Below are 26043 nucleotides of genomic sequence, written 5' to 3'. Positions count from 1 at the left end.
ATATTGTATGCACTTAAGCTATGAATTAAATGCAAAAGTAAACACGCATTGTTATGCATTATTGCTTGTTGGTATATGAGAAATACACATGAAATGGCTCTTAATATGGCTATACAGAAAAAAAGTCGAAACCATTTCATCACATAAAATCTATTGCGAACATACCAGCGGGCAGCTAAAGTCTATAAAGTCTATAAAGTATCTAAAATAGAAATCTTAGTTCTCTAGGAATAGTCTCTTACTTTAAGCAGAAAATCAGTGTCCCGGGAAAAAATATATAGAAAAATATTTTAGGGGCTTGCTGAAAAAAGTTGCTGTCCGTGAACTGGATTGTAATTGTTCATGTGACTTTATTTTTAAAGTTGAAGGCCGAATTCAGGGAACGCCGTGTGCGAGTTTACTCAAAAGTCTCTATTTCTGTTCCGGAGAGAACATCATATCATTCAGGCTTTCGAAAAAACTGTCAACAGCTTCATGGGAAAGTTCCTCTAAGTCGGAAATAGGGGTAACCATGCATTCATGCGCATGATTGTCTCCATTGACATTCTGATTTGCATTGCTGACAGAAGGTCGTACCTGTTCGATGCTGCTTTCATCTTGAACTTCACTACTCTTCAATCGCAGTGGTGAAGATTCCAGGAATGCCGTCATCAGAATTGGCAGCCTTTGAGGGCAGCACAGTGCGTGAACCTTGGTAGGAACCAACAGTGTATCTGCATCCACCGGCGCATCCGATTGTAGCGTCAGACAGGTGTCTAACACGCATTCTTCTCCGCATAGCAGACACCTTAGTACAGGTAAAACACACCTTTGCCACATTGGTCGAAATGATAGAAACCAAGTCATGTTTAGGTCTCTAAGCCGGGATAGTCCCAGGATTTTTGATATCCGGTCCCGGTATCCAATGGCTAGGATCGTATCTTCCATTGTCGCGAGAGTTTGATCTGTGACATGGGTTGCCATAACGAAAAATAAGGACTAGGAATAGGATTCCTGCAATTAGTCCCAGGATCAAGGGAAGTCCGCCAAAAATCGAATGGACGAAATCTGGAAAAATACCCAGTATGGCTTTGAATGGTGTTAATGCCATCGAAAATACTGTCTTAAATACCTTTGAGACCCCAGTGGTATCAGAAATATTTAAGATTTCGCTCAGAATTTCCGCGAAATGTACGGGGGAATTAGTTGATAATAATGTATGTATCTCTGCAGTCGTCCTTGCGACTTGTAGATCATACGTTTCTTTAGATGACGTGAGCCTTGTAGGCGTCTGAAGAAGCACTGTTTTCATTCTGCTTAAAGTGTCTATTCGAATAGAAGTAATTTTCAAACCGGGCCATGCCCTTGCCTCCCTGTCTGGAAAGGAGCTGGGAAACAAAGAACGTCCACAGCACTTGACCTTCGCCGTCGTAGTGACGAGATAAGGAGTCCCGGGCATAAGACTACAGCATCTGCGGTCTACAATAAGAATGTAACTCCCATTATAGAGTCTTTGAAAGAATGGTTCTATTTCAGTTGCAGGTGCGCCTTGCTGGTGACATGAAAGGTTGTATGAATTCCCTTCACAGGCTCCGTGCAAACTAATACCGTTACACAGAAGCGTGCCGCTTAGTGACATAGCACAATTGTTGCCACTAAGAAACACTTTCTGTCCTTTGTTACTGACACATGCATGTGAATAGGGCAGGTTCCATGTTGTTTTAAGGTACCCCTTTCCCAATTTCTCGTACATGCCAGCCTGTATATATTTTTGGCAGTATTGAAACCTGAAGGTTGAGATTGGAATATTTATGATTCCGTGGATTATCCATTCACTGACAGGTCGTTCTGACATTGTCAACGGTAATCTTTCTAGTTTTTCAATGCTCAAGATTGTATAATCAGCACCCTTCTGCGCCATACCGATTTGTCTATCAGTAAGGTTAAAGATTTGGAATAGTGACGTTGTGTTGATTAAACGCCAAGGCACATAGCCTGAACGTAGATTTTGTAACGTCCAGCCAAGCTGTACAATAGAACGCAATTGTGACTGACCATGTTGTAATAACAGTAAGTCTTGCGATAATATATCGATTGCTGAAGACACAATGCTGTCCAATGAAAAAATTCTGGAGGACAGAGTCATTAACCCATTGTCCACTACAGAAAGTGATTTTTCCAAATTAATACGGTCAATTTCCCGTATTCTCTCTGCTGTCTCAATTTGAGTAACCTTCCAGGCCTCATTGTATGCTGCATATACAGAGGCTGCTATGAAACGCTTTTGACGCTGTTTGCGTGGTCCCATTATGAAATCACGCAAGTCAGCACCATCAGTAAGTAAAGTTAGGTGTTGCTTAATTTCAGGCAGTGTGAAAGTTTGTAGCCATTGAAGGCATAATTTGCCCACACTGTAGGTTGTTATTATCCCTGGGTGATGTCTTTGGGGATATCTAGGGTCTGGCCTGGTCATTTTGAAACCCTGTGTTTTATTCAGGAATCTATCTTGACAGTTATTTGTATCTGTGGGCCAGATCAACCATTGTTTCCAATCAGGATGTGTTCTGTTTTGGTTAAGTATATGGTTTACGTCTATCTCTTCATCTGTATCAGAGCTATTGCTAAACATTGTTGGCTTTGGAATAGACGGGTTATTTAAATCTTTGATTTTGGCTAAGCCAAGACAGGTGGTTTGTTGAACAGTGTCATTTAAAAATATCATTTGTTCTGGGATCATGCAGGCTCTAAACAAAGCTTCTAAACCCTGTACTTGCCATTCTTTTGTACCCCAAACACTTTTCAAATCAACATGTTTGTCCCAATAATCAAATCCAAAAGTATTCATTTTTTCAAAGAAAGAATCTGAATATATCAATTTTGTGTTGGTTATCATGGTTTTCATCCCTGTCTTGTTTGACAATTTGTAATAAAATGTTTCAGCATTAGTTATGTTAAAACCTGAAAAATATGAATATTTGCCATACACGGTTCTAGAGCTCCCTTTTGGAGGTGTAGCACAATGTTCCCATTGATTAAAATTTAAAACATTTCTAGGTTGTGCAGATTTATGCAAGAAATGGTTACCATAATGGTTATAGCAGTACATGCTGTCATAATTTGTAGAACCCTGCAAATAATCATGTTTTGTAAATTTAGCAGACATTACTAAGTCAGACATCATATTGTTTATACTTTCAAAGTCCCAATCATCAGCAAATGAGTTTGGTTTTGCAAAGTCACTCAAGGAGATCTTGATTTGGTGTGGATATTTCAGGATCTCGACCGGACCATAAATTTCATAGTCAGTGTTGTCCCAGGCTACCCCACCAGATATTGGAATTGCTGTGAAGTTGGCTGAAGAAAGTTCTGAAGAAAGTTCTCTTTTCTCGACGTGTGAAGATGTGTGTGGTTTGAGGACCAAGTTGATGTTCTGACTTGCTGTGTCCATTTTAGCATATTTTCCCTCAATGAAGCGTCCCAAGGTAAATACCATGATGAGCCAAAGTATGAGGATAAATGCACCAAAACCCACCCAAAATTCAATCCATGGAGAAACTAGATATGTTTCTTTCAGTTGTTTCAAAAGTTCCTTAGCTTTGTCTTTAAAGGATTTTGATGATGGCTGTGTCTTTTGTTCGCTGAAGCCTTCAGAGGAATCATCGAAGTTGATGAAGTAACCGGATGCAGTTCTGTCAATTGTTCCAATTGGTTCAGGATTTTTGTTTCTCGCATTTTCACTTGGTACTTCTGTATAGATTGGTGTGTCTCTGCTAAATGTCTTTATTTGGGTTTTCAGAGGTCTAAGTTCTATTGCATTGTTGCATAGTCCTTGTTGTTCTTCTGTAGGCGTTTCGAATGTGATGAGCCTCTTTGATAGGACCTCTGTACTGGTAGCAAACCTTGGTGTTCTGCTACTTATTGGGAGTCCACTTGGCCTACTGTTGGTTATCGGCCACATGTTGTGGTTTTACCAGGTCGATGGATACAACTCGGTTCTCCTTTTTTCCAGCAAGTGGCGGTAATACAACTGATCTTGTCCCGTTGACAGACAATACAGGAACTGCTTTTCTGTAAGAAGGCCCAAATTCCTTCTTTACCGCGATCTTCTCCCTGACTAGATCCCCGACTTTTGGAATCCAGACAGGTCTTGCTGGGACAGGTGGTGATTCTTCAGTGGTCGTTGGCTGTTCTTTCAACTGTATGTTGCTCAGGTCTTTTCTTGTTTTGTTTAAGTCCTGCAAAATAGCCAAGCGGTCTTTGACATCAAAGCTTTTTTCTGTTACCACTGAAGTCTGACTATCAAGGTCAGAGATCAACATCCTAGTTCCGAATAATAATTCGTACGGACTGAATCCCTTCAGAGAATTTCTTGGCAAGTTATTTAGACTACGTTGGACACTTATTAGATGTTTGACCCACCCAGCTCCCGAACCTAATACCTTTGCCGTTATAGATTGCTTTATGTCACGGTTTTTTCTTTCAACAATTCCGTTCCCCTCAGGGTGAAATGGACAAGAGTACCGCAATTGCACGCCCATGCTGACCATGGCCTCCTTATAAGCCCGAGAGCTAAAAGCAGGACCATTGTCCGAATGCAGAATGCCAATTGCGTATGTGCCGATAAAGACTCGCAAATCTTTTATAACAGTTCTGGCGTCAGCCGTTCGCTGGGGCCACATCCATATGAATCTCGTGCATGAATCCACTGCGACCAAGATATATTTATAGTTACCATCCCTTTGTAAGGGACCGCAGTGGTCTAGATAAACACAGGCTAATGGTTTATCCGAGATTAGAAGGGGCGTCTGTGCTGGACGTCTCACAGTTGATACTTTCATTTTTTGACATATTTCACATGCTAGAACATAGTTCCTTGTTTGTCTTCTCATTTGTGGCCACCAGTATCTCTGTTTTAATAATGATACAGTGGCTGAGACGCCAGCATGGGTAGAAGCAAGCCCTTCGTGTGCCGCTATTATCAGTCCTAACCTATGTTCCATGTTTGGAATTGCCCTATCCCCCACTCCAGGGATTCGAGCAAAAGGAACATTGTTTGTATCAGTTATGTATGAGTATTTTACTGGAAAGCCTTTAGGGAGTGGTTCTATCGAATCCTTTTCTGAAGCGCTGACAGCTTGTAATATTTCGCTGTCTATTTTTGTTTTTGACCGGGTGACGGCAGCTACGGAAGCCGTTTGCACAGCTGCCTTCGCGGCCTCATCAGCCAATGAATTCCCTGCAACGTGAACGCCATCACGTTGATGACTCAGTGTATGTATTACGTGAGTCTTTGGTAGTTCTTTTTGTAAAAGAGCTACTTGTTCCCAGAGCATTTTATGCTTGATTGTGCCACCTTTCGCATCCTTGAAACCATTCTGAAGCCAGATCTGCAAGTATTCATTATAAGATTGAACGCAATAATACGAATCGCACACTATGAGCGTGGGGAATTCTCGATCGGTATTTTCAAGCGCCATCTTGAATGCTAGTAATTCAGCTCGCTGAGCTGTACAATCTCCTAGGGATTGTGTTTTAGTGAGGGTTGGTTTATATTTCCCTTCGTGCCAACGACCTTTAACAATCGCGCACGCAGCACTGTAAGCTTGTTTACCCCCTACTGCGGGTTGTGCTGATCCGTCTGTATATATTATACAGCCGTAGTCATCTAGAGGCAGAATTTCGGTTGGCGGAGGACATTCAAATTCATATTGGAGAAATTCTTGTGTTTTTAAATAAGGATCAAATTCGTACATCACGTCTGTTGCAGCAAGAGAGTTAGCCCATTGTATCCATCTTGGATGGAGTGCTTTAGCATTTGGAATGCTTGCCTTTGTTACCGCCTCTAAGGCTGGTATTGGTGTCACGATTATTATTCGTTTACCTTGTGCCAGGGCTCGTTCTTTTGCTATAGCTGTCTGTGTTGCTGTAAGAATTTTTTCCGTTGGGCTAAATTTCATTTCAGCCTTAGTGTACAAGTGTGATTTGAATGCAATTGGTACCTTTTCTCCCTCATTAGAGGTCAGGTATGTGAATCCGCATCTCCCTGGGATGACTCGGATCACAAGGTTGCGTGTATTATCACGGGTTTCTAATTTTGTTTTAATTAGCATGTCTGTTTGTAAGGATCTCAAAATTTCTGTGTGTGCTTGAGTCCAACTGGATCTTTTAAAGTCTGGTTTAATTAGATCGTAAAGGGGTTTGACCCTTTCTGCGTAATTTGCAATATATGTTCTTCCGAAATTTAGGAAGCCTAGAATTGACTGTAGGTTTTTTAGTGTTTTAGGAGCTTGGATTACGGCACATTTCTCTAGGAAATTGTCTGCCAGGCTTTTGCCTTCACTTGATAACTCATATCCTAAGAATAGGACCGTCAGATGGGCAATTCTGGACTTTTTGAAGTTGAATTTGTAACCCTCTGCAGCGAAACCAAGTATTATGGTGTTCACTCTTTTCAAGTGAGTCTCCAAGTCATCATCTGTTAAGTAAATGTCATCGACATAAGATAATGCTTCATCATCATATTGTTGTAGTAATTCTGTTACTCTCGCTGAGAATACCCCCGGGCTATTCTTGTACCCCTGGGCTAACCGACAGAATTGTTTTTGAGTGCCATTTACTGAGAAAGCTGTTAAATATCTGCTCTCTGGTGCTATGTTTTGACAAAAGAATCCGTTGGAGATGTCCAAGGTTGTTTTGTATTTTTTGCGCACTATGTTATTCATTAGTGCAGCACTGTGTGAATTTTGCACTGCAAAAGTTTTGCAACATGTGTTAAGGTGTCGGTAATCCAAAACTAGACGATATGAATTGTCTGGTTTGGAGACCGGAAACAAAGGATTGTTCATTTGTGAGGTGCAAGTTTCAATCACCCCTTGGTATTCTAGCTGATCTAGTATTTCATTTACTTGTTTTTTAGCTTCTTGCTTAATTGGGTACTGCCTTTGTGCAGTAGGTTGTGATTTTAACTGGACTTTGTGAGGAGGAGAATCCTCATCCCATCCTACATGATTTTTATATAAAGCAGGTGCTAAGGCCACTGCCCACTTTCTAGCAAGTGTATATTTTTTATGAATCGGTATTTGATTCGAGAAGGCAGGCATAATTACTTCTTCGCCATGAGGGCACTCCCTGACAAACTCTGGTGGCCAGTCTTTTTCAGCTAGAAGGATGTCATAGCCCTTGGATAGGTTATCCCAAAATAGTCCCCTTATTTTCCTAGTCTTATCTCCCTCTATACGTAATGTTATCTCGTATATTTTGTGGGGCTTGCTAACTCTGGTATCTGCAGTTTCCACTTGAAGGTATTCATTCGTGTCCACTGTCTCCAGATGATTCATAAGGACTTTGCGAGCTATGCTCACCTCTGCTGCGCTGTCTAGCATTGTCTGAGCCCATTCTCCGTTTTTCAGTTGTGTCCTCAGTATTCTCGGCATTGTTAACTACCTTGATACTGGCTACCTTCTTTTTTGGAAATTGTGATTTCTTTTTCAGTTGAGCAGGTTCCTTGTCTTTGGACTTGGCGTGCTCTTCTGATCGTCCTCTTCTTTCCGATTTCTGCGAGGAATTCTGAAAAGATTGAGAGGGACGTGTATCAATGTCTTGATATCTATCAGGTTTTTTAATATTATCCCTATTTCTAAGGTTATATCTATTCCCAGAGGGTTCACTCTGAGGTGACCTTTGTCTCGGGTTTGGAGATTTCTCTCTTCGCCTAGGAGACCTTCCTCTGGACTGGAATTTCTTTTCTTTAGGATTGGATTGTTTATTTCCATCCCAGTTCTTTTTTGGTGAATTATTATTAAAAAATATTTTTTCTGGACTTGTAGTCAGTTGCGGTTTTACTGGTATTCCACCTAGACTATCTCTGCCTAGTTCTTCATAGGATTTTTCTATGATTCTGGCAATTTCAGCTGGTTGGTCTGCTATATCTGTCTCTTTTAACCTCTGGCGGATCGCCACGTTTGCTGCTTCACCTTTTATGTTGGCTAGTAATATAGCCGAGACTTGCTTGAAGTCTTTCAGTAATTTCATACCAAGAGTTAAAGCAGGTTCTGGACCGTATTCATCTTGAATTTGTTTTAGCACATCTGGTATTACCGAAATGGATGGAACACCGTGCGTTTTTGTATAGATGGAAGCAAAGACTGTACCCCAAGTGTCACAGTCCTCAATGTGTGGTGCGATTCCCATTGGGAGACATATAGTCAGAATCCTGTGTTTTTCCAGCGGGGTGGTGTCAGGAAACACCGCCTCTATTTGGGTAATTTTCTGTGCCAACCAGAATGGTATTTGTTCCCGTTTAGCTGGAACTTTACCTAGGCAGGATTGGATGTTCTGTGGTGTAATTTTATTTGTGTTCCCCTGGTGAGGGGTCAGCTGTGGAAGTTTAATCGCTGGCTGAATTGTTGAAGTCCGCATTACATACTGAACTAATTGTCTGTGAATTTTTAGTAGTTGTTTTAGCTGTATTAACAGCTCTGCTGCAGGCATTCTTTCGATGTCTGGATGTGGTGTGTATCCGGCTAGGACCGGCCACGTTGCTCCTGGTCTTCCTAAAGGACCGAGCCTTGTAATGTGATTGTTATGTATTAGGGCGCCATCAAATAAGAGCAAATGCTCTTGGAATTTGAGTGGTACTTCCACCTCCTCGAAAGGAGTGTACGTTTCAGGAGGTTCCTCTACTTTGTAATAGTGGAAGTACTTTGTTACAGCATTTGCTGCTGGAAAATGTATCCATGTATAGTATACCTCTGTCTGCCGATATTCGTGTGCCTCAATTACGAATATGACTGTGCCACCTCTAGGTGTCAGTCCATTTTCTATAAGTTTTAAGGTTATAGATCTCCTTTTAATGACCGGAATAAGTATTATATCCGCGTCTGCTGCTTGCATGGTAGCATCAGCATCTGCTATTTCAGTAGCTAATCTAATTGCCTCTCTTTCTCCATCGCTGTCTCCCATTTTACTGACAGGATGGTATTATTTTTGTTTGCAGATCAGGTTTCTTTATGGAAACAGAGATTAGGTGCACAATATTCTGGAACTGTTTTATCCTTCAACGTTGACTAGACCAAGAACCATACATAGGAGTTCCCTCCTGCGAGGTTTTGGAGGATATTATAACCTTTCACCCACTCCAGACGTCTTTGGAGTATTTGGGAAAAGGGGTCTGAGTGAGAAAGCACGACTGAGTTACTCTAAATGTCTTACGTTAGTTTTATCGCCCTTTCCAAACACGTTGGGCGCCATGTAGTGTAGCTCCTATTTTCCCAATAGGCTCTGCGCATTGGAATAGTACCTACAGCAGTAAAGGCCTAGGCCAGACGTTAACTAGGTCTACTACTGTCGATACTAGACTTAATTTTTGGGTTTGCCAGCTAAGCTCAGAGTTCGCTAGAAACTTTCTCGAATGTTCAAGGAAGGATTAACTCCCCTGATTAGACAAGAAGGGATTTAGTTTCTGACAACCATAGAACATGACAACTTTGCTCTCCCCTAATCAAGAGTCAATCTCGAGAGTCGTGTGAGCACAAGGCAATTATTTTACTCAGTCAGTACGTGCATTCTTAGTCTCATCAGAATGTAGAGAAAAGGAAGAGACGGGCGTGTTCAATAAAAGATGTTATTTATTGATCAGTCTCTTTTCTCGTACAAGAGAAATGGATCGATATTATTGCAATACTTATAGTTAAGTAAAGTGCATACATTAGAAGCAATAGTATAAAATAATACTGTAAAAACATTGATATGGTTTCTGAGCCATATGATGTTTAAAATGATTAAAATATATTTACATACACATATACATTTGACTAAACGTACTCAACTGGTGTTTCTAAATACGCCTACCCCGTGTACCTGACCTAAGTCTAATGCGTGGGCGGGAATAGAAAGTTACAGTTTAAGTTAAGTTTGTTTCTGCCAAGTGAATAACTAAAGAATTCTCTAGGAGGGGTTATTCAGTTCTGTACCTGGAATTTAGGATGAATGAGGAATGGTATCTCTTTCTCTGCTCTCGATATTCCAGGCTGCCTGCGAGGGCTGCCCAGAAGCGCCGGTGCTGGGTCTCTCGGCTTGAGATAGCAGCGCGTCTCTCAGCGCGTCAGGAAGGCGGGGCTGCTGCCTGCGGGGTCTGCTTCTGCTCTCGGCTTCGGCAAGTATGGCTGCTCCGTCTTGTCACCACGCGTGTGTTTGCATAGGGCAAGGTCGGCAATATTTATACCTTAAAGGTGCCGAGATTGACGTAAGGATGGACATAGGTACGTCAATAAAGATGTCATACGACTTGCTCGTTAGCACATTCTTTACTAAAGTTCTCTGTGAAATCAAAACAATGGCCGCACGGATTATCCAGGTTGTCATAGGTTTGATTTGTTATGAGAACGTCGTATGCCTTATCAGGGGCTGGAGGAATGTCGCTTGTCTAATTAGATCTCAAGCGTTATGACCTAATCAGATAACACGTTCCTGTGCCGTAGTGTGACTGCGTCAGATAACGGTATCTGCATCATGGGGGTTTTCTTGCCTCATGGGCTGACTGTTAGTTAACTAGCTAGTAAGTTTAACCAGAATAGGGTCAGGAATAGGGGGATCGAATCAGAACCTATAGAAATACACGACAGTACCCTCTAGGGCTGGCATATTCCCATCTAGCTGAGAAATTTTTCTCGCATCATATGTCTCTAAGAGACCTATTAGAAAGGGAATGGTGGGGTTAGACCCCTGTTTCAGTTTCCTGGAGGTACACACTTGTCTCATCTCCTGGAAACTGAGAGCTGCATATCTTGATTTGACCTGTGGAGGGTCAATAGCCACAAGGGGAGTCTCAGTAGACTCTCCCTGGGTAGACATGCTTTTCTAGTGAGGTGTAAGTGGTGCACTTACCTACACTATATGTTTACCTACTGATCCCTTGCTAGAGTTGTAGTTTAGGGTGTGCTAAGCCCTATGACACTACAACAGCTGGTTCAGTAGCACTCAGAGTATTCTAAGCTAAGTTATATGTACCTTAGTACTTATGTGATCTTTCAAATGATATTCTTAGGATATGTGTGGTAAAACAACAGCAAGCTCAAATCCCACCGCTGCCACCAATGTGAGAAGTTGGCCTGATATGCAGTGCTCACTATTCTAGTGATCACTATGTATCAGTCCAGACAACCCTTATTGATGATTGGTTGTAAGTCAACCTGATAGACCAGCTATCCAAGTAGCATGGATACGAGCAGTCTAAGGCTAAGACTCTAGAGGGCGTGTTAAGCCAGCTGTTTTACCATCACATTACCCCTTGAACACCAAGTGAAAGGACACCACACAAGTTGTTATCAAAAATAAAGTAGATTTATTTATAACAGGACTACCCTGGCTCTTTATGAGACAGGGAGCTAAGCACACAACAAAACTCTTAAAGAATTACTGAAAGTCGCACAATTTACACAAATGCCCGAGGGGCACGAAAAACCATATACACAAGAAGTGGAATGCGAAGTTACTAGCAGGTAAGTAATACTTTTCTAGACTGTAGAAACGCTAGGCCTACAATGCTGAACCCTTAGATTAGAAGCAGGAGGCCTAGGGACGCCGTGTGCAGAGTGGGAACTCTCACGCGTAATGCGGGAACAAGTCTATGGATACTAGCACTTGCAAAGTTACTGTTCTCGGGCGAACCCGACTAGGTGGGTCGAAAACAAGAGTGGATCCGAACACTTAGGGTGTTGGACTATGCTGGAGCACCGGAGTACTCGGTTTACCTAGCCCAGGGGCTGCGGCTGCATAGGGTTCAAGTTGCATCGGAAACCCTTGTTGAAGATCCAGGAGCCTGAAGAAAGAGTTGCTGGCAGGCGGCCAGTGAAGAAGTTCGTGGTGATCCAAGCCTGGATCAGGGAAGAAGAAGACCTGTAAGCAGAGGGGACCAAGTTCTGAATCACTAGCCAGTGATTTAGGTGGGCACCAGGATGGCACCGGACGAAGTCACCTCGACCAGGTGAGTGGGCGCTGCTGGGCTCTGCAGTCTCTCGGACCAGGAGGCGTTGTCGGCGACCAGGATGGAGGTGCGAGCTGTCCCACAAAGGTACTTGCTGTCGACGTCGCTGGACCCAGGATTGGGCAACAAGTCTTGGCAAATGCAAGGCCCACGCGGTGGACCTAAAATGGCGTCTGGAGTGGACCAGGAGGGTCCAGGGTGCTTCTCTGATGGAGGGAAGCAAGGGCCAGTCTGGGGCAACCAGACCAGCGGTGTTTGTCGTTAGAGGTCGTCGTCAGAGGGTCACTAGCCAACGGGCAAGTGACCTGGACAACGCGGTGAGCAGCAAAAAGCAGAAGGGCCCCACGCAGATCTCGTGGATGCAGGGGGGCTGAACTTCGGTGCTGGAGCTGCTCAGGGTCGGGGCTTCTCTTACCCCAAAGCACTCAGTCGAGGGTCACTCGGTGGTCGTGCTGGACAAGCGTCGTGCAGTTCTGAAGATGGCCGGTCCCTCGAGGTCTCGTCGCACCCACGGATCACAGCTGGGCTGATGATGTAGGTTGAGGTCAGAGGTGCCAGGGAAGCCGGTTCTCGTCGTGCTGGAGCAGTCTTGATCCGGAGGAGAGACTGGCAACAAACCGCGATGCTTGGTTGGTGCCTGCTGCTGCAGGGTGACTACTCCTTAGTCACAAGGGAGAAATCTTGAGAAGAGTCTTGAGTTCTTCGTATAGAAGGTCGGTTCAGGATTCAAAGATTGATCTGATTTGGAAGGGGGCCAGTTCCTACCTTTATCCTGCAAAAAGGGGCTGGCACGCGACTAAGTCCTGCCCTATGGGTGGGACTAGGAGGGGGGTGGTTACACCCCTCTCCTTTGGCAGGCTTTCCCCAGATCAGGGGCTGGAGTGCCCCTGTAACTGGTTCAAGCCGGCCTATGCATAGTGAGCACCGGAGTGCCACTTGCAGTCACCTTCCTCTAAAGCCCTGCCTACCTAGAATACACAAAATCCTGTCTGGGACGGGGCTGGCACCGCCCCTGGCAGGAAACCCTTTGTCCTTGCCTCCTGTGCTGGGAGGACTCCCAGCAGCAGGAGGGCAGACTTGTGTCTCGGTGGCAGCATCCATCTTGTGGAGCTAAGGCTCTGTCTGACTTTAACCGGGGTTACAGGTTACATACATGTCGTGTCCATCTAGAAGGGTGGAATGCTAACCCCGTCGCCAGAATTGGCGAGGGGTTAGTATTCCAATTCGTATGACATCTTACTCGACATGTTTTGATAAAGCGATACCAGAGTTGGCATATAACCGCGAGGATTATAATGCACTTAAGAGTATATGGTATGCGATATCATGGAAACGGCTAAGGGATGGATCCCGAAAGCCGCAGACAGGCTCAGCTCATGCCAGAGCACTATCTCACACGATTCCAAGCATTCTGCCTTCAGGATTGTCAAGGCCTGCCATAGGAGTGACTGATAGGAGATCTGTGTGTCCATTTAGGTTTAGATATAGGAATACTATATCTACAGCAGAGGGTGAGTACACCACTTTGCCCCAGCTGTCAAGCAGCCAGTTGTGTCTGATTTAGTTAGTCAGCCCAGGGGTGGCATAATGCATGCTGCAGCCCCTGGGAGACTTCTGGGTGCACCTCAGCCCTGGGTACAGGGACTGATAAGGTGCCTCAGTATCCAATTAGATATGTACCTAAGGTACATGGGATCCATTTTACAGAGAGAGCAGTAGGCCTGGGGTCCTGAATAGCAGGGCCCCAGGTCAACTAAGTCAGAAAACCAGCAAAACACCAGGCAAAAAGTTGGGGGCAACCATAGTCCGGGATCTACCTTCCTACAATCACGAGGGAAGGAGGGGGCGAGGGTGCTTATGAGGGGTTGCTCTGACTGGCGCACTTCCCTAAACCATGGCTTGCTTTTCGCAGGTCTCAACGTATTATGGTTGGACCACTTCGGGCGAGATAGGTTGCTGCATTCGAAGCAACCGAGTACGCTATCTAGCAATTCGAGGTCGGCGTATAATGTTAAGGGAGGATGATGTGTTACATTGTGAGGTGAGTGTGGGGCATGTGGCAACCATTGGGAATTTAACGTGAGTAGGTCAAGGGGGGTATTCATATTTGTTCATGGTCTGTTATTTCAGATTTCAACTCGTATATTAGCGGGGACAAGATTTTTAACCAGTATAGGGATTGCCCAGGATTAATAAGGACATCACTACGTTGTTGATACTGATCCGGACTACCTGCACACACCTTGCAGGAGATTATAGAAGTTCATTGGTGAGTGTATTAGGGTAGATTTAATACGTTTTTATTGACATTGAACCAAGATATGACTTAGAAGTATACGTGACGTATGCATTTTGACATTTTAGGCCAAATTGACTGACCATGTCCAGCTCTTCAACTTGCTGATACACTCATACTACCTATAAGAAATACCAGGATCCTGCTGGGAATTCCTTTTGTGATATTGGGGTGGGTACTGTGTGTACAAGCCCCCCCAGTAGCTAACTACTCATGTGTGATTTACCACATCAGGGGTGATAGACAGTTGGCTGTAGACAGCTAGAGAGCCATTGGGTCAAGATAACAAATGGCTTATTCACACTAGCTAAGGTCAGTGGATACAGGAATGGGATATCTTTAGCAACCACTGCATCTACGGTCGCACATTGGATCGGGTCACTTTGTTAGACTAGAACACCCGATTTTAGTCATGGACCGCGGACATTCGCTTTGTGATACAAGATGAGTACTGATATTTCAATGTACCACCCAACCATGTATCTCCGAGGACATGGGGGTGCAGTCATGGCCGCCGAATGTTTATTCTGTACATGATGTAGTACAGCCAACATTAGAACAACATACCATGTCATTCTGTATTCCCTAGAACTGATTGGGGAACACACAGCGGCGCTTTGGCGATTCCGGCTCCATATACACTACCTCTTTTGATGATCTTGCTGGTCCAGTCAACACCGTGGCACCTGAAATAAGTGTTCATGGTGGGATCTGCTCTTTTCTCTGCTTTTATAGGGTAGATTCTATGGTGATTTGGTTCTGTTGCTCACTTCTTTAACCGCATGTGCCAATATCCTTATTGGCGATGGTTGAATTTACTTTTGCATATCTGAGTACTCACTAAATGTAAATGTAGTATACTTGTAAAGCGCACAGCTGCCCCAGCAACGGGGCGTCCCGGCGCTGTATAACTCTGGGGAACCCGTCCTGGCTTTCCCTGTGGGATGGTCCCTTGCTGGGAGTCCCCAAGGTGGAGCCAGGCATCCCCGGAATTGGTGGGGCCGTTGTGGAGATTAGGCAAGCTAATGCCCAGAGTTGCCGAGTGGAACCCCTGATTAGAGTAAGCACCGAAGCGAGAATTATCGAGTCCGCTGACCAAGGTCCACGACCCTGCCGCGTCGGGAATTGAACCCTGGTCCCAGGCTGACTTCTGCTCTCGGGCCTGCCGCCTCTAACCAGTGAGCCACACTATCCTTAGTTCTTGGTGATTTGGGTCTTTTGCTTATTCTTGTAACCACATAGGAGGTATACGTCTAATGTGTATATTGCATGTTCGTTAGGTATTAAGACTAATGTAAAATAGCAATACGTGTACCGTGGTTGTGTCAATCCGTCTGTGGTTTATTCTTGAGCTTTAATACAAGTGCATAGATATTTTAACTACAGGTTTGTGAATGTTAAATCTTTTATACATGTTAGTGAATTGTATAATGTATACATGTTGTTTTGTCAGTGTATGTACTGTGCATGTTATATTTATTATATTATTGTTTGACATTCCAGCCTTGAGAAAGTCTTAGAAAAAGACGAAACACGTGTCGGCAAACCTTGTGCTGGGAGTTTTGTACGTTTTCTATATACAAATAAAGGATTGCTGAACAATAAGAAGATTGACCTATTTGGATCTTTGTTCTCTGATTAGTGTTATTGAGTTGTTTCAATTGTCCATTAGAGGGTTACCTATACCACAAGAAGTGATGATAAGGAAGACAGAATAAGGACTAAATGGTGTGCTGCAAAAAGCCCCAATATTCTGTACAAACATTTCTTCTGGAGGACAAGGAGATACCTTACTTGGAGAGGTATGAACAGGCAAAAGAAGCTCTTCAGAATTCTTTTTTTTCAGCAGTCCCAAATCATCTCTAGAAGTAGCCGACGATGGGACAAGATGTCCAGCCTACTACAGGTGTCAAAGTTGAAGATTTTATCAGTGGTTCTTCCGTTGACGTTCTGGACGTTGATGAGGATCTGCATCTGAAATCTTCTGCTCCGTCGGCTACAGTCGACAAGGCTACCGTTGACAAGGCTGCCGTAGACGGCAGCCTCGTCGACGGTCAAACTGTCGACGGCCAAACTGGCATAAGCCATCAAAAGGTTTACCCATGAGAGATTCTTGCACATCTGCAGCGAATCCAGTGCAACACATCCATGCATGGTGGCAGATACTTACCTGTAACTCCAACATTTATCAACTGCATGTCTACTATAGCACTCGGGAACTGGATTGTCTTGCGGGGCTCTAAAGATGGTTTCTTCTTGTTCAGCATGCAATCCAATTTCTAAAAGAGCTGGAAGCAGTCCTTGCCTCTTGGACTCCCTAGACGAGCCAGTCTAAGTATGTGCAAACTTGGTGACCCTTTCGTCTAAGGAAGGCAGTATCTAGAAAAAGGCATTTGTAGGTGCTGATCTGAGATCGAACCGGAGCAACTTGAATTGGTAGTGTTGTCCTGCCACTGAAAAACTAAGGTATGTCTGAGCCTGAGGTGGATGGGTATATGGACGTATGCGTCTTGAAGATCCCATGCACTCCTACTCCTGGAGAGTAATCACTTGTTGAGCAGTCTGAGGGCCAGAATAGGTCTCCACTGTCTGGTCTTCTTTCTTATCAGATCTATGGCATTGTAAAAGACCCAGGGGTTTTTGCAAGATCTGTGTCCATTTTGCAACCTTTTTTAGCCTCATCCACGTTTTCCAGGAATTTCCAATGAACCTCAGGATGGACGGCTTTGGATCTTAGCCAGCCTTCTCAAGACAGCTCCCCCTGCAGGCTGATGAAAGCCTGCATTGAAGGGACCCACTGCTGCACCAATGATGGCTGCTGAAGTAAGTTCTCCCACCTTGTAGGACTGATTTAGCAGACTTTTATCCTCTGGGATGCAGTCGCGCAACATTGCAATGTCCTGCCACATTTGGTGATCATACTATCCTAAAACTTTCCAAGATTGTCTAGATGCCTGCTATCTCTGTCTAGAGGATGGTGTAGTGGTATTCTATGATTTCCTCGGAGCGGTTGAAATTATCACTAGATCCAGCTCTAGGTGACTAGCCAGACAAGCTGAAGCTGTATCAGGGGATTTGTACATTTTCTTCAGATATAGAATAACTGCTGGAACAGTAGTAGGTGTCTGCATTCGTTTTACCCCTTAAGACTATACAAAATGCAGGACTGGTACAGTTTTTATAGACTTTTGTAGTTGTTCCATAAGGTCATAAATGAAACACCCCCGTTCTACTGATGTCACTGGCAAGTTGAATTTCCTGGCAGCACTTTCCATTAAGTTATGGAAACAGGATATTGTATCCAATAAATCCAGTGGATTGGGCAGGTTATTACAATCGTATAGAAGGATGAAATCATCTCTATCACCAATACCACCATCATCTCATTGTGGAAGTTTTCCTTCCTCCTCTTCCACATTGGAGAATAAAGAATTAGCCATATCCTCATCACCCTCAATGTCCTCAACCACAAGTGAGGACAAGAGGATTCAAGGCTGCTGCAGAAAATGGTTCTCTTGGATGCAAGGGATGTGGTGGTGGCTGGTGAGGAGGTGTGAATGACATGGGGGTGGGAGGAGGAGGCGAGGAACAAGTACAATAAGTATTGCTGGTTAAGGAGGCGGAACTGCATGTTGCTGTGGTAGCAGTATTTGCAAATTGTCCATTATTTATTGCAAAGTATATAAGAAGGCCATGAGTACTTGAGCTACCACTGGCTCCCTACTGTATCGAGGAGGTCAATATGTGTGTGAATTATGAGAAACAAACTTGCCAATAGCCATATTTGTGGAAAGGCTCGTCATCATCCTCCAAATCAGGACAGTAGCTAACATCAAAGTGTGTTGGGCCGATGCAGTGGTGATGCAAGCTCACTAGCATCTTCTTCCTGTTCTCAAATCAAAAATCTGGTAAGGCAGAGATTTCATCACCGATGAAAAAACAGGTTCAGCCAATTCGGTCATTGACGGATTTGTCTTCGAGGGTGTTATCGTTGAGGGTGCTGACGTTGACGGTGTAGTTGTCGACAGTTGGGTTTGACACTGAAGGGTTCACTGTCGACTTCAAAGCCTATAGCAAAAATGACAGCAGCAATCATCGGGTAGACCTAGAAAGTAACACTTTTGAGTTCACTGAAAGGTTAGAGCAGAGCTCTGACTCGGGACCGCCTAACTCAGAACATGCAATAGAAATCTGAGATATAGTGGCCTATATTTTTTTGGGAGTGGGGAGGGGGCGGAGGGACGAGAGCTGATACTTATTCCACCTCACTTGCTGAAGTTCCGGTTGCTTCAAATGAGGTGGATGTGCTACTATACAAACAATGTGGTTCCGGCCTATGTTTATTTTTACATTGTTTAATGCTACTTAAATGTAATCGGGATTTACAGCCTGATGACGGGGAATTATTAAAATATGTGACTATATGAAAGATCCAATGTTGGAGGACAGGGTTTCGCGCAAGTGTCCATTAAAATATCAAAGAGGGCTTCATTGAACAGATCGAAGGGCTCAGTTGTGGCTGGCCCGGGCTGCAAGATTTCCTTAAGGACATTTGTCTTAACCTTAATGGAGGGTAACCGCAGGCTCCAGACATCAGTGAACGTTAAATGAACATGCAAATGTGCTTCTCTCTTCCATTTGGAGGCCCAAGGTAAGTTCAACCCTGTATTAGGGGCATTATGAAGCCCACTGTAAGTCCTTGAAACAAATATTGTTGTATGGCGTTTTAGATTCCGAATGAATTTTCCCGATTCATGCCCTTATATAGGTACAATCCACGTTGCCCTTATATAGGCATAGAAATCCAGTCCTTATTTAGGCATTGCCCATGCTACCCAAATACAGTCATGGCTACTTCCATCCATTCATCAACGTCACAACAGTTTCTTGGAAAACCAGACTCTTAAGCAGAAGGGACTTCCCCTTAGCCTGGATATTGATTTCTCCAAGAAATCATTTATTATGCATGAACATCTATTCCTTGGGGGCTCATTCATGACGTTTATATGCCCGACTTTATGTCAAAGCTGGCATTCCTAAACACCTTCAAGGTATAAATATACCTTCACTTGCTATAGCAAAGCACCATGTGGTTTGGTGCAGTTCGAATACCTACTTGCCCGACGCAGCTCGCTAAAGCAAGTGTCGAAGGAAGCCGACTCTCCAACTGACGCACTGACAAGAAGCTGTCCTCCTCTGCAAGAATCCAGCTCCAGTGTTTCTGACTCCTCATGCGGGGTGTTGGGAAATCGTTCATTCTAAGGTATGGAGCAGATTAGAACCTAGAGAAACCTTTGGCAATTCTTGGCAAAAACTAAACCTATGCTATAGACCATATTTACTTCCTCTCTCGTACTAGACTTAGGTTAGGTACATTGGGGTAGGCGTATTTTAGAAGCACCAGTTGAATATTTTAGCCTGTGTTATTTATGTATGTATTTTTATATGTCATAGCACTAGACAATGCTATTACAGTATGTTATACTTTTGTTCACGCGGTACGCATTATACTTTGCATTCTAACGATTGTAGCAGTTCACCTCTCTCGCATGAGAAAAAAGACTGTTCAATAAACCCCTTTTATTCAAACGCCCGTCTCTCTATTTTCTCTGCAACTCTGTAGAAACGAAGCATGCACGATTGACTGAGTAAAATAGTTCTCTATTGTTTCCACATTGGTCAAGATAGTGCTAAAGTTGATTCGTGGTCAGGCATCAGAACGGGATCTTCCACCAGTGCCGGTAATGTCAGTACTGGTGTCGACAAGAGAGGGACGGATGCAGGATGTGGCACCAGGGTGGAAATCTGAGCAGAAGCAAGGCAGGTCAGGGCTGAAGGACAGACAGCCCCTGTGAATCCTTGAGGCCAGAAGACATGCCAGTGGGAAGTGGAAGAGTGTCAAATATAAGCAACATACCCATCTTAAAGGTTTCTATATTTTCTGTGCTGCTGATGGTCTAGGGAAATCAGGGCATAAAGAGACCACCTGGGGAATTTGATCTGCAATAGGAGATCCAGAGGGAGACCTACTGGATTCCTGATGTCCTACTCATTAGATCCAAGAGTGGCACGATGGGGTAGAGTTCCACTTCGCCTTCTTGCATTTATGTTTAGATTTCGACTTTGACTTAATAAAGGACTTACTGAGAAGTAGATCTCTCGTGTTCACAATATCGGGAATGGCAGCAGGTTTTCACTCGTGACGTGGAACAAGAATTAGGCTGGTCACGCAACTACTTCTTGTGTTGGTGATGTACACCTTCCCCTACTGTTCCTGAATCACACCTTTGGGTGCATGAGTGTGCCCTTGGCTGCACCACTGAGTTGTGCCTGAGCCGAAGCACCAGAGATGCACCTCTTGCAGGTCAGTGACGATAATCTCTTTCCAACAGTCTCAGACTGGTTGAAGTCTTATGAGAGGATATAGTTCCCTAGCACAATGGACTTAGTTTACAATACCAGAAGACCGACGAAATGGGGAGCAGAGCTTTGGATCCATATCAGAAGGCTTGGAAAGAAAGGAACTGATGTCAGTTCGGATGAGTGGCATTTAAAATTGACGCCACTGGTGGTAGCAGGAGGCTGCATGGAGCTGCGCCGCATGAAGGAGTATTGTAAAAAACATTCCGGTCCATGCTGGCACCTGAGGAATATTTTTGAGGTGAGGTATCTGTGGTTAGAAGTATCCTTCAGTAACTTCTAGTGGATACTAATCACATTACTGCTATGAATGTACCCCAAGGATCGTCTCGTCACTCAGCCCCACGCTCTTCAACATCTACATGGCGCCCCTTGCCGCCATCATCAGACAGCATGGGCTCAGCATAGTATCCTACACATACGACAGCCAGTTATTCCTCTCCCTCACCAAAGACCCCATCACCACCAGACTCAACTTCCAGATAGGAATGAAGGACGTCGCATCCTGGATGAGCACCAGCTGCCTGAAGCTCAACTCGGAGAAGACAGAGGTCCTCGTCCTCGGTCCCTCCCCCTCTGCATGGGACAACATCTGTTGACCCACTGCCCTACGGACCACGCCCGAAACCTTGGCATCGCACTAGACTCCTCTCTCTCCATGACTCAACAGGTCAATGCCATCTCCTCCACATGCTTCAACACCCTCCGCATCCTCCAAAAGACCTTCAAATGGATCCCCCCCGAATCAAGGAAGACTGTCAGCCACGCACTCATAACCAGAAGACTGGAGTACGGAAATGTCCTTTTCGCCGGGATCAACAAGTCTCTGCTCCGCAAACTCCAGATCATACAGAACACTGCAGCCAGACTCATCCTCAGCATCCCTCAACACGAACACATCACCAAACACCTGCGCAACCTCCACTGGCTCCCTGTTGAGAAGAGTGTAACTTTCAAGATACTCACCCATGGCTACAAATGCCTCCACAACACCGGACCCCAATATCTCAATGACAGAATCTCCTTCCACGTACCCAAGAGGAACCTCCGATTGGCCGACCTCACCGCACCCCTGTGCATCCACAGAGCAAGAACAGGGGGCAGAAGCTTCTCCTCCATCTCGGCCAAAACCTGGAACGAGCTCCCAATCAACATCAGAAGCGCGCCCACCCGTCACATCTTCAGGAAGACCCTCAAGACCTGGCTCTTCTACTGACCGGAGCTGCTTCCCCCAACCCCCAGCGTCTTGAGACCCTCACGGACGAGTGGCACACTTTAAAGAATCCCTTATTGATTGATAAATATCTGAGGAGAGATCACCTTGCTGAGAGGTGGAGTTTTCAGAACCTGCACCTCATTATCTGATGCTTGTGCTACCATAATAAGGTGAATTGCCTTTTCAAAACGGTTTACTCTGCATAAATGCATTTATTTAACAATGCAGTATCAATATGTACCAACTTAACCAACTGGAAATGGGGACTACTTTAAGCATAAGAATTTAAAACAAATTCAGTACCTGAGAAGGAAAGATATTGAATGTGTCGGCACGTACCCATGACAAATTTCAAGATGTTCAAGAAAGATCAATTTACATATTCTGGATCAGATGGGGATCATTTATATTGCAGTCATGACAATTGGCCAGGCGATCACTATTATTATCCAATATCAGACAACTCATCCAAGCATGGATTTTGTACCTAGTAAGACTAAAGAGAATCTATGCAGATTCTAACGGACGCACGCTCACCTTTGCTGGGCTGGTCCGCCAGGGTCTGCTTGTCCACAGCTCCCAGGGCTTGCCGTGAAACAGAAGAGGGAGACTGTGCATCCCGGTTTTTCATGGTTTGGTTGATAAAAAACCTCCAGCGACCAACTGGTGATGACTGAGGCATAGCCTCACCTAGTAAAAGGGAGGAAAAGGTGAAAATGAACATGTAGAAAATGGAGGCATTCAAACTGCATGCCATGGAAGGTAATGAAGAAACTTAAAGTCAACCACAAAGACAGAAATGAAGACTGAAGATCAGATTATGAGGCGAGGCCAGGCACCACTTTACTTCACTTTTTATCCCTCAATATATTCTGCATACTGAGTGCTTCAAATTTTGAAGCTATCTTAAAATATGAACCCTAGCCCTAACATGAGCAGAAACTAGCTGAGACATCACTCCAGATGAAGAGTTTCATATAGAAAACCCTTGAGGCTGACGGAGAGGCGGGTGCCTGTAGAAGGTTGGAAGTACAGACTCAAGTATGCAGCCATAAACAAAAATATTGGGAGGACTGAACCAGACCAATCAACTTTTCAGACACTAGCCTATCAGAAAATCTTCATATGTCCTCATGAGGAAGCCTGCTGCTGCACAATGCTGCTGTGAAGGAACCAATATGTTCAGCAACGCTGTGCAAAGGCAATCCACTTCCATTCTGTGAGAAGGAATCATTGATGTGAGAAGATGCTCCCACATCAGCAAATGCCACCATTCAACTTGTGATGGCGGCTTGGAGGGAGCCTACACAGGAATAATCAGTGAAATCAAGCATCTGCCATGGCATGACTTCAACATATCTAGGCCAAGATCCTCACGAAAGAAAATCTTGTACTTTCTTTTGTTTTGCCCCCTCTCTCATACCTATGGTGAGGCCTGCCATTTCTGTATGCCACGAATCCCCAGGACATATACCAGTCCAATCTCTTTTACTGGTTTTGTTTAAAAAGAATTAAGTTATGGGAACATCCATGACAAATTTATTTTTGTTCTTTTGTGCTACTAGTTGCCCTTTTTCTTCATCTTCTGAGATAACTCAGGATAACGGTTATAGTTTGGTGATTTGCCTGCAGAATCATGGGTTTAAAAATAATGAAAACAGTAAAATATGAAACCTAAGTCGATGTTTTCTTTAAATTCTTTTTGTTTTTCGAGATACAAAATCATAAAGATTATCCTAGCTCACAAGCACGATTACTTCCCACTGCGTTCACGAGTGCTGCTACTGAGGCCATAGATAGGAAACATTACCCCAGATAGGATACCGCTTTGCCAGGAGTGGGTAAGCAGGGTACAAGGGTGCTGGAAATGCTCTCATGTTCAGGGGCAGCACCCCCACATGCACGAACACACAGGTTCTACACGTTTCGTCAGCAGCAGCCCACTCATGTCAATATTAGCAGCCACAGGTCTAGATCGAGTGGCACAAATGCTGTATGTTAACTTTAGGTTCAACCCCCATGTTTATCATACATGAGGGGGGGACAGGGAGTTTAGGGAGAGGAAATTGGTACGCTACCTCCATCCGAAGCCACCCTTGATATACTTACTGCCCGTCTGAGAGGATGCAGGATTTATCTGGATGTGCTCAGAAGACCCTGCCTGAATAAAAAATGAATAGTTGAGTGAAAAGAACAGTTCATATGTTGCTCAGAAGACCCATATGCATTTCAAAAGCAGCCCTTACTTGACTGCTCGTCTCAGACTTTGCAGACTCTGCCGCAGACGCAGGACGCTCCTCCACAGGAAGGCTCTGCAGAATCTCCCGAGTCTGGGCCACAATCAGTCTCAGCTCCTCTTCAAACTTCTCTTTCTCAGTTTCCAGCACAAAGTCATCCTCTACCTGCCAGGAATAAAGGGCTGGTTACAGGAAGTAGCAGCAGCACCATGAACAAGCCTCACAATCATGAGCAAATCAAACACTCGCCCCTGTCAACTGATCTGGGTTTAATCCATCATCATCCATTTGCTCACCACGCCACCCCAGGTCAGACATGGCCATATGCAAATCAGTCTGACCCTGTGCCTCATGGGAACAGTGCAGCCCGAACTGCCAAGCCATGCCTTCCCTGGTCCGGAAACAAGCATCCTGGGACCGGTTTCGTGTTCATAACCCTCATCAGCCAGGCCACAATGATGAGCAGTCAAGGTAAGATATTCCAACCTCAGACCACTAGTCTTTGTACGTGATGTGACATCTTATTTCTATGACAGTTACTACAAGGACTCAGGTTTGACAATAAATCAGACAGGATTAAAAGCATGAGTAAGTTAGTGTTTGCCTCGTTAAAAGACCAGATACCACACAAGGGAAGGCAGTGGACACCCCTACACTGGCTGCATAAACCCTGCTTTGGGGCAGCCAGGGGCAAAAGGAGTAGAAGCAAATATGCATCAAGGCTAGCCCAGATCTCTCCAGAGGGTTCACCTCTAACAGCTATTCAGTTCTTGGCCCTTAAGAGGATCATTTTAGGGGGCACACCCTTTCAATCCTTGGCATCTCTGGAGGGATCAATGGACGAGGTAGTCTGCAAGTTCATTCTCATCACTAATTCAGTCCTTCGCTTTAGAGCAGGCATCAGATATCCCATTTTAAGGGTGGAGGCAGCTCTGTGTCAATTCACGTTATATTCTCGGCCTCTCTCTGGGGAGTACCTCGAGGGACTGTAAATGAAAGGTTGTTCAGTTTCCGTTCAGGTTGCCTTTCTATCAATGGGAACTGATGGAGTTTCATGGGACAAATAATGATGGAAAGAGCATTTTTGGATTTCAGTGAAAAACCTAAATACCATGCAGGGTTTGTAATACCCAGCAGGCAGTAAAAGGGTAAACCAAAGGGGCTTTGCAGAACTTACTTGCAAAGAACAGGCAGATGAGATGGGCCCTAAAAGTCCTTATTGTCAATGAAACAGTTGACTAGTGTGAAGGATCTTTTCAATTGTACATGACATACAGTTTGCATTGAAGGATCGGTAAGGAACTTGCAGCTAGATAGAGTCTCTACCCGATAAGGCCTAACCAAAGGTAAGTAACGTGTTCATCTGATAGAGACATCTAGCCGCGGATTAGAATAGATGTGAAAATAAGTTGCTTCCCTGTAACTGCAGCTCTCCAGTATTGGTATCTTTCATAGATTCACATGCTTAAATCTTTCTCCGTCGAAGTGGGAGTCCCACAGTACCAAAGTAAAGCAGTATTTATCACTATCAGACGCTATAAAGGCAATGAAAAAGTCAGTTTAATAGCCTACCCATGTCCTTTTTAAAAAAGGACGAAACAGATGACAGCACCTTCCAGAACACGCCCAACAAAGCCTGAGTCCCTCCGATTTTCAAGCACAAGTGGGAATAAATAATCCCGAGCTATAAGGGGAGCATCTTCGGGGAGGAGGGTGGGTCACATGTGAATCTATGAAAGATACCAATACTGGAAAACTGCAGTTACAGGCAAGTAACTTATTTTCTTCTCCAGTATTGGATCCTTCATAGATTCACATGCTTGAATCAGAACTGCAAACCGTTACTGTATTTGTACATCTTATAGTATTAGCTCAAATAGTGAAAGGTGGGTAGAAAATATATACACAACAT

General features: G+C 44.3%; 1 protein-coding gene across 2 annotated transcripts in view; it reads right to left on the bottom strand.

Annotated features, from left to right (window-relative positions):
- Positions 1–26043, bottom strand: part of WNK3 (WNK lysine deficient protein kinase 3) — an 856642-nt gene that overhangs the window by 309484 nt on the left and 521115 nt on the right. For both annotated transcript variants that reach the window (XM_078664557.1, XM_078664558.1), the window contains exons 14-16: positions 24141–24296; positions 24004–24055; positions 22432–22584 (exon numbers count right to left, since the gene is read on the bottom strand). In XM_078664557.1, the coding sequence (XP_078520683.1) occupies positions 22432–22584; positions 24004–24055; positions 24141–24296 (361 nt within the window). The remainder of the gene's footprint in view (positions 1–22431; positions 22585–24003; positions 24056–24140; positions 24297–26043) is intronic.

The sequence above is a fragment of the Lissotriton helveticus genome, chromosome 10, assembly GCF_964261635.1.
Source record: "Lissotriton helveticus chromosome 10, aLisHel1.1, whole genome shotgun sequence".
NCBI classification, from domain to species: Eukaryota; Metazoa; Chordata; class Amphibia; order Caudata; family Salamandridae; genus Lissotriton; species Lissotriton helveticus.
Note: the sequence above shows the minus strand (reverse complement) of the source record. Positions and strands in the feature narration are given on the sequence as shown.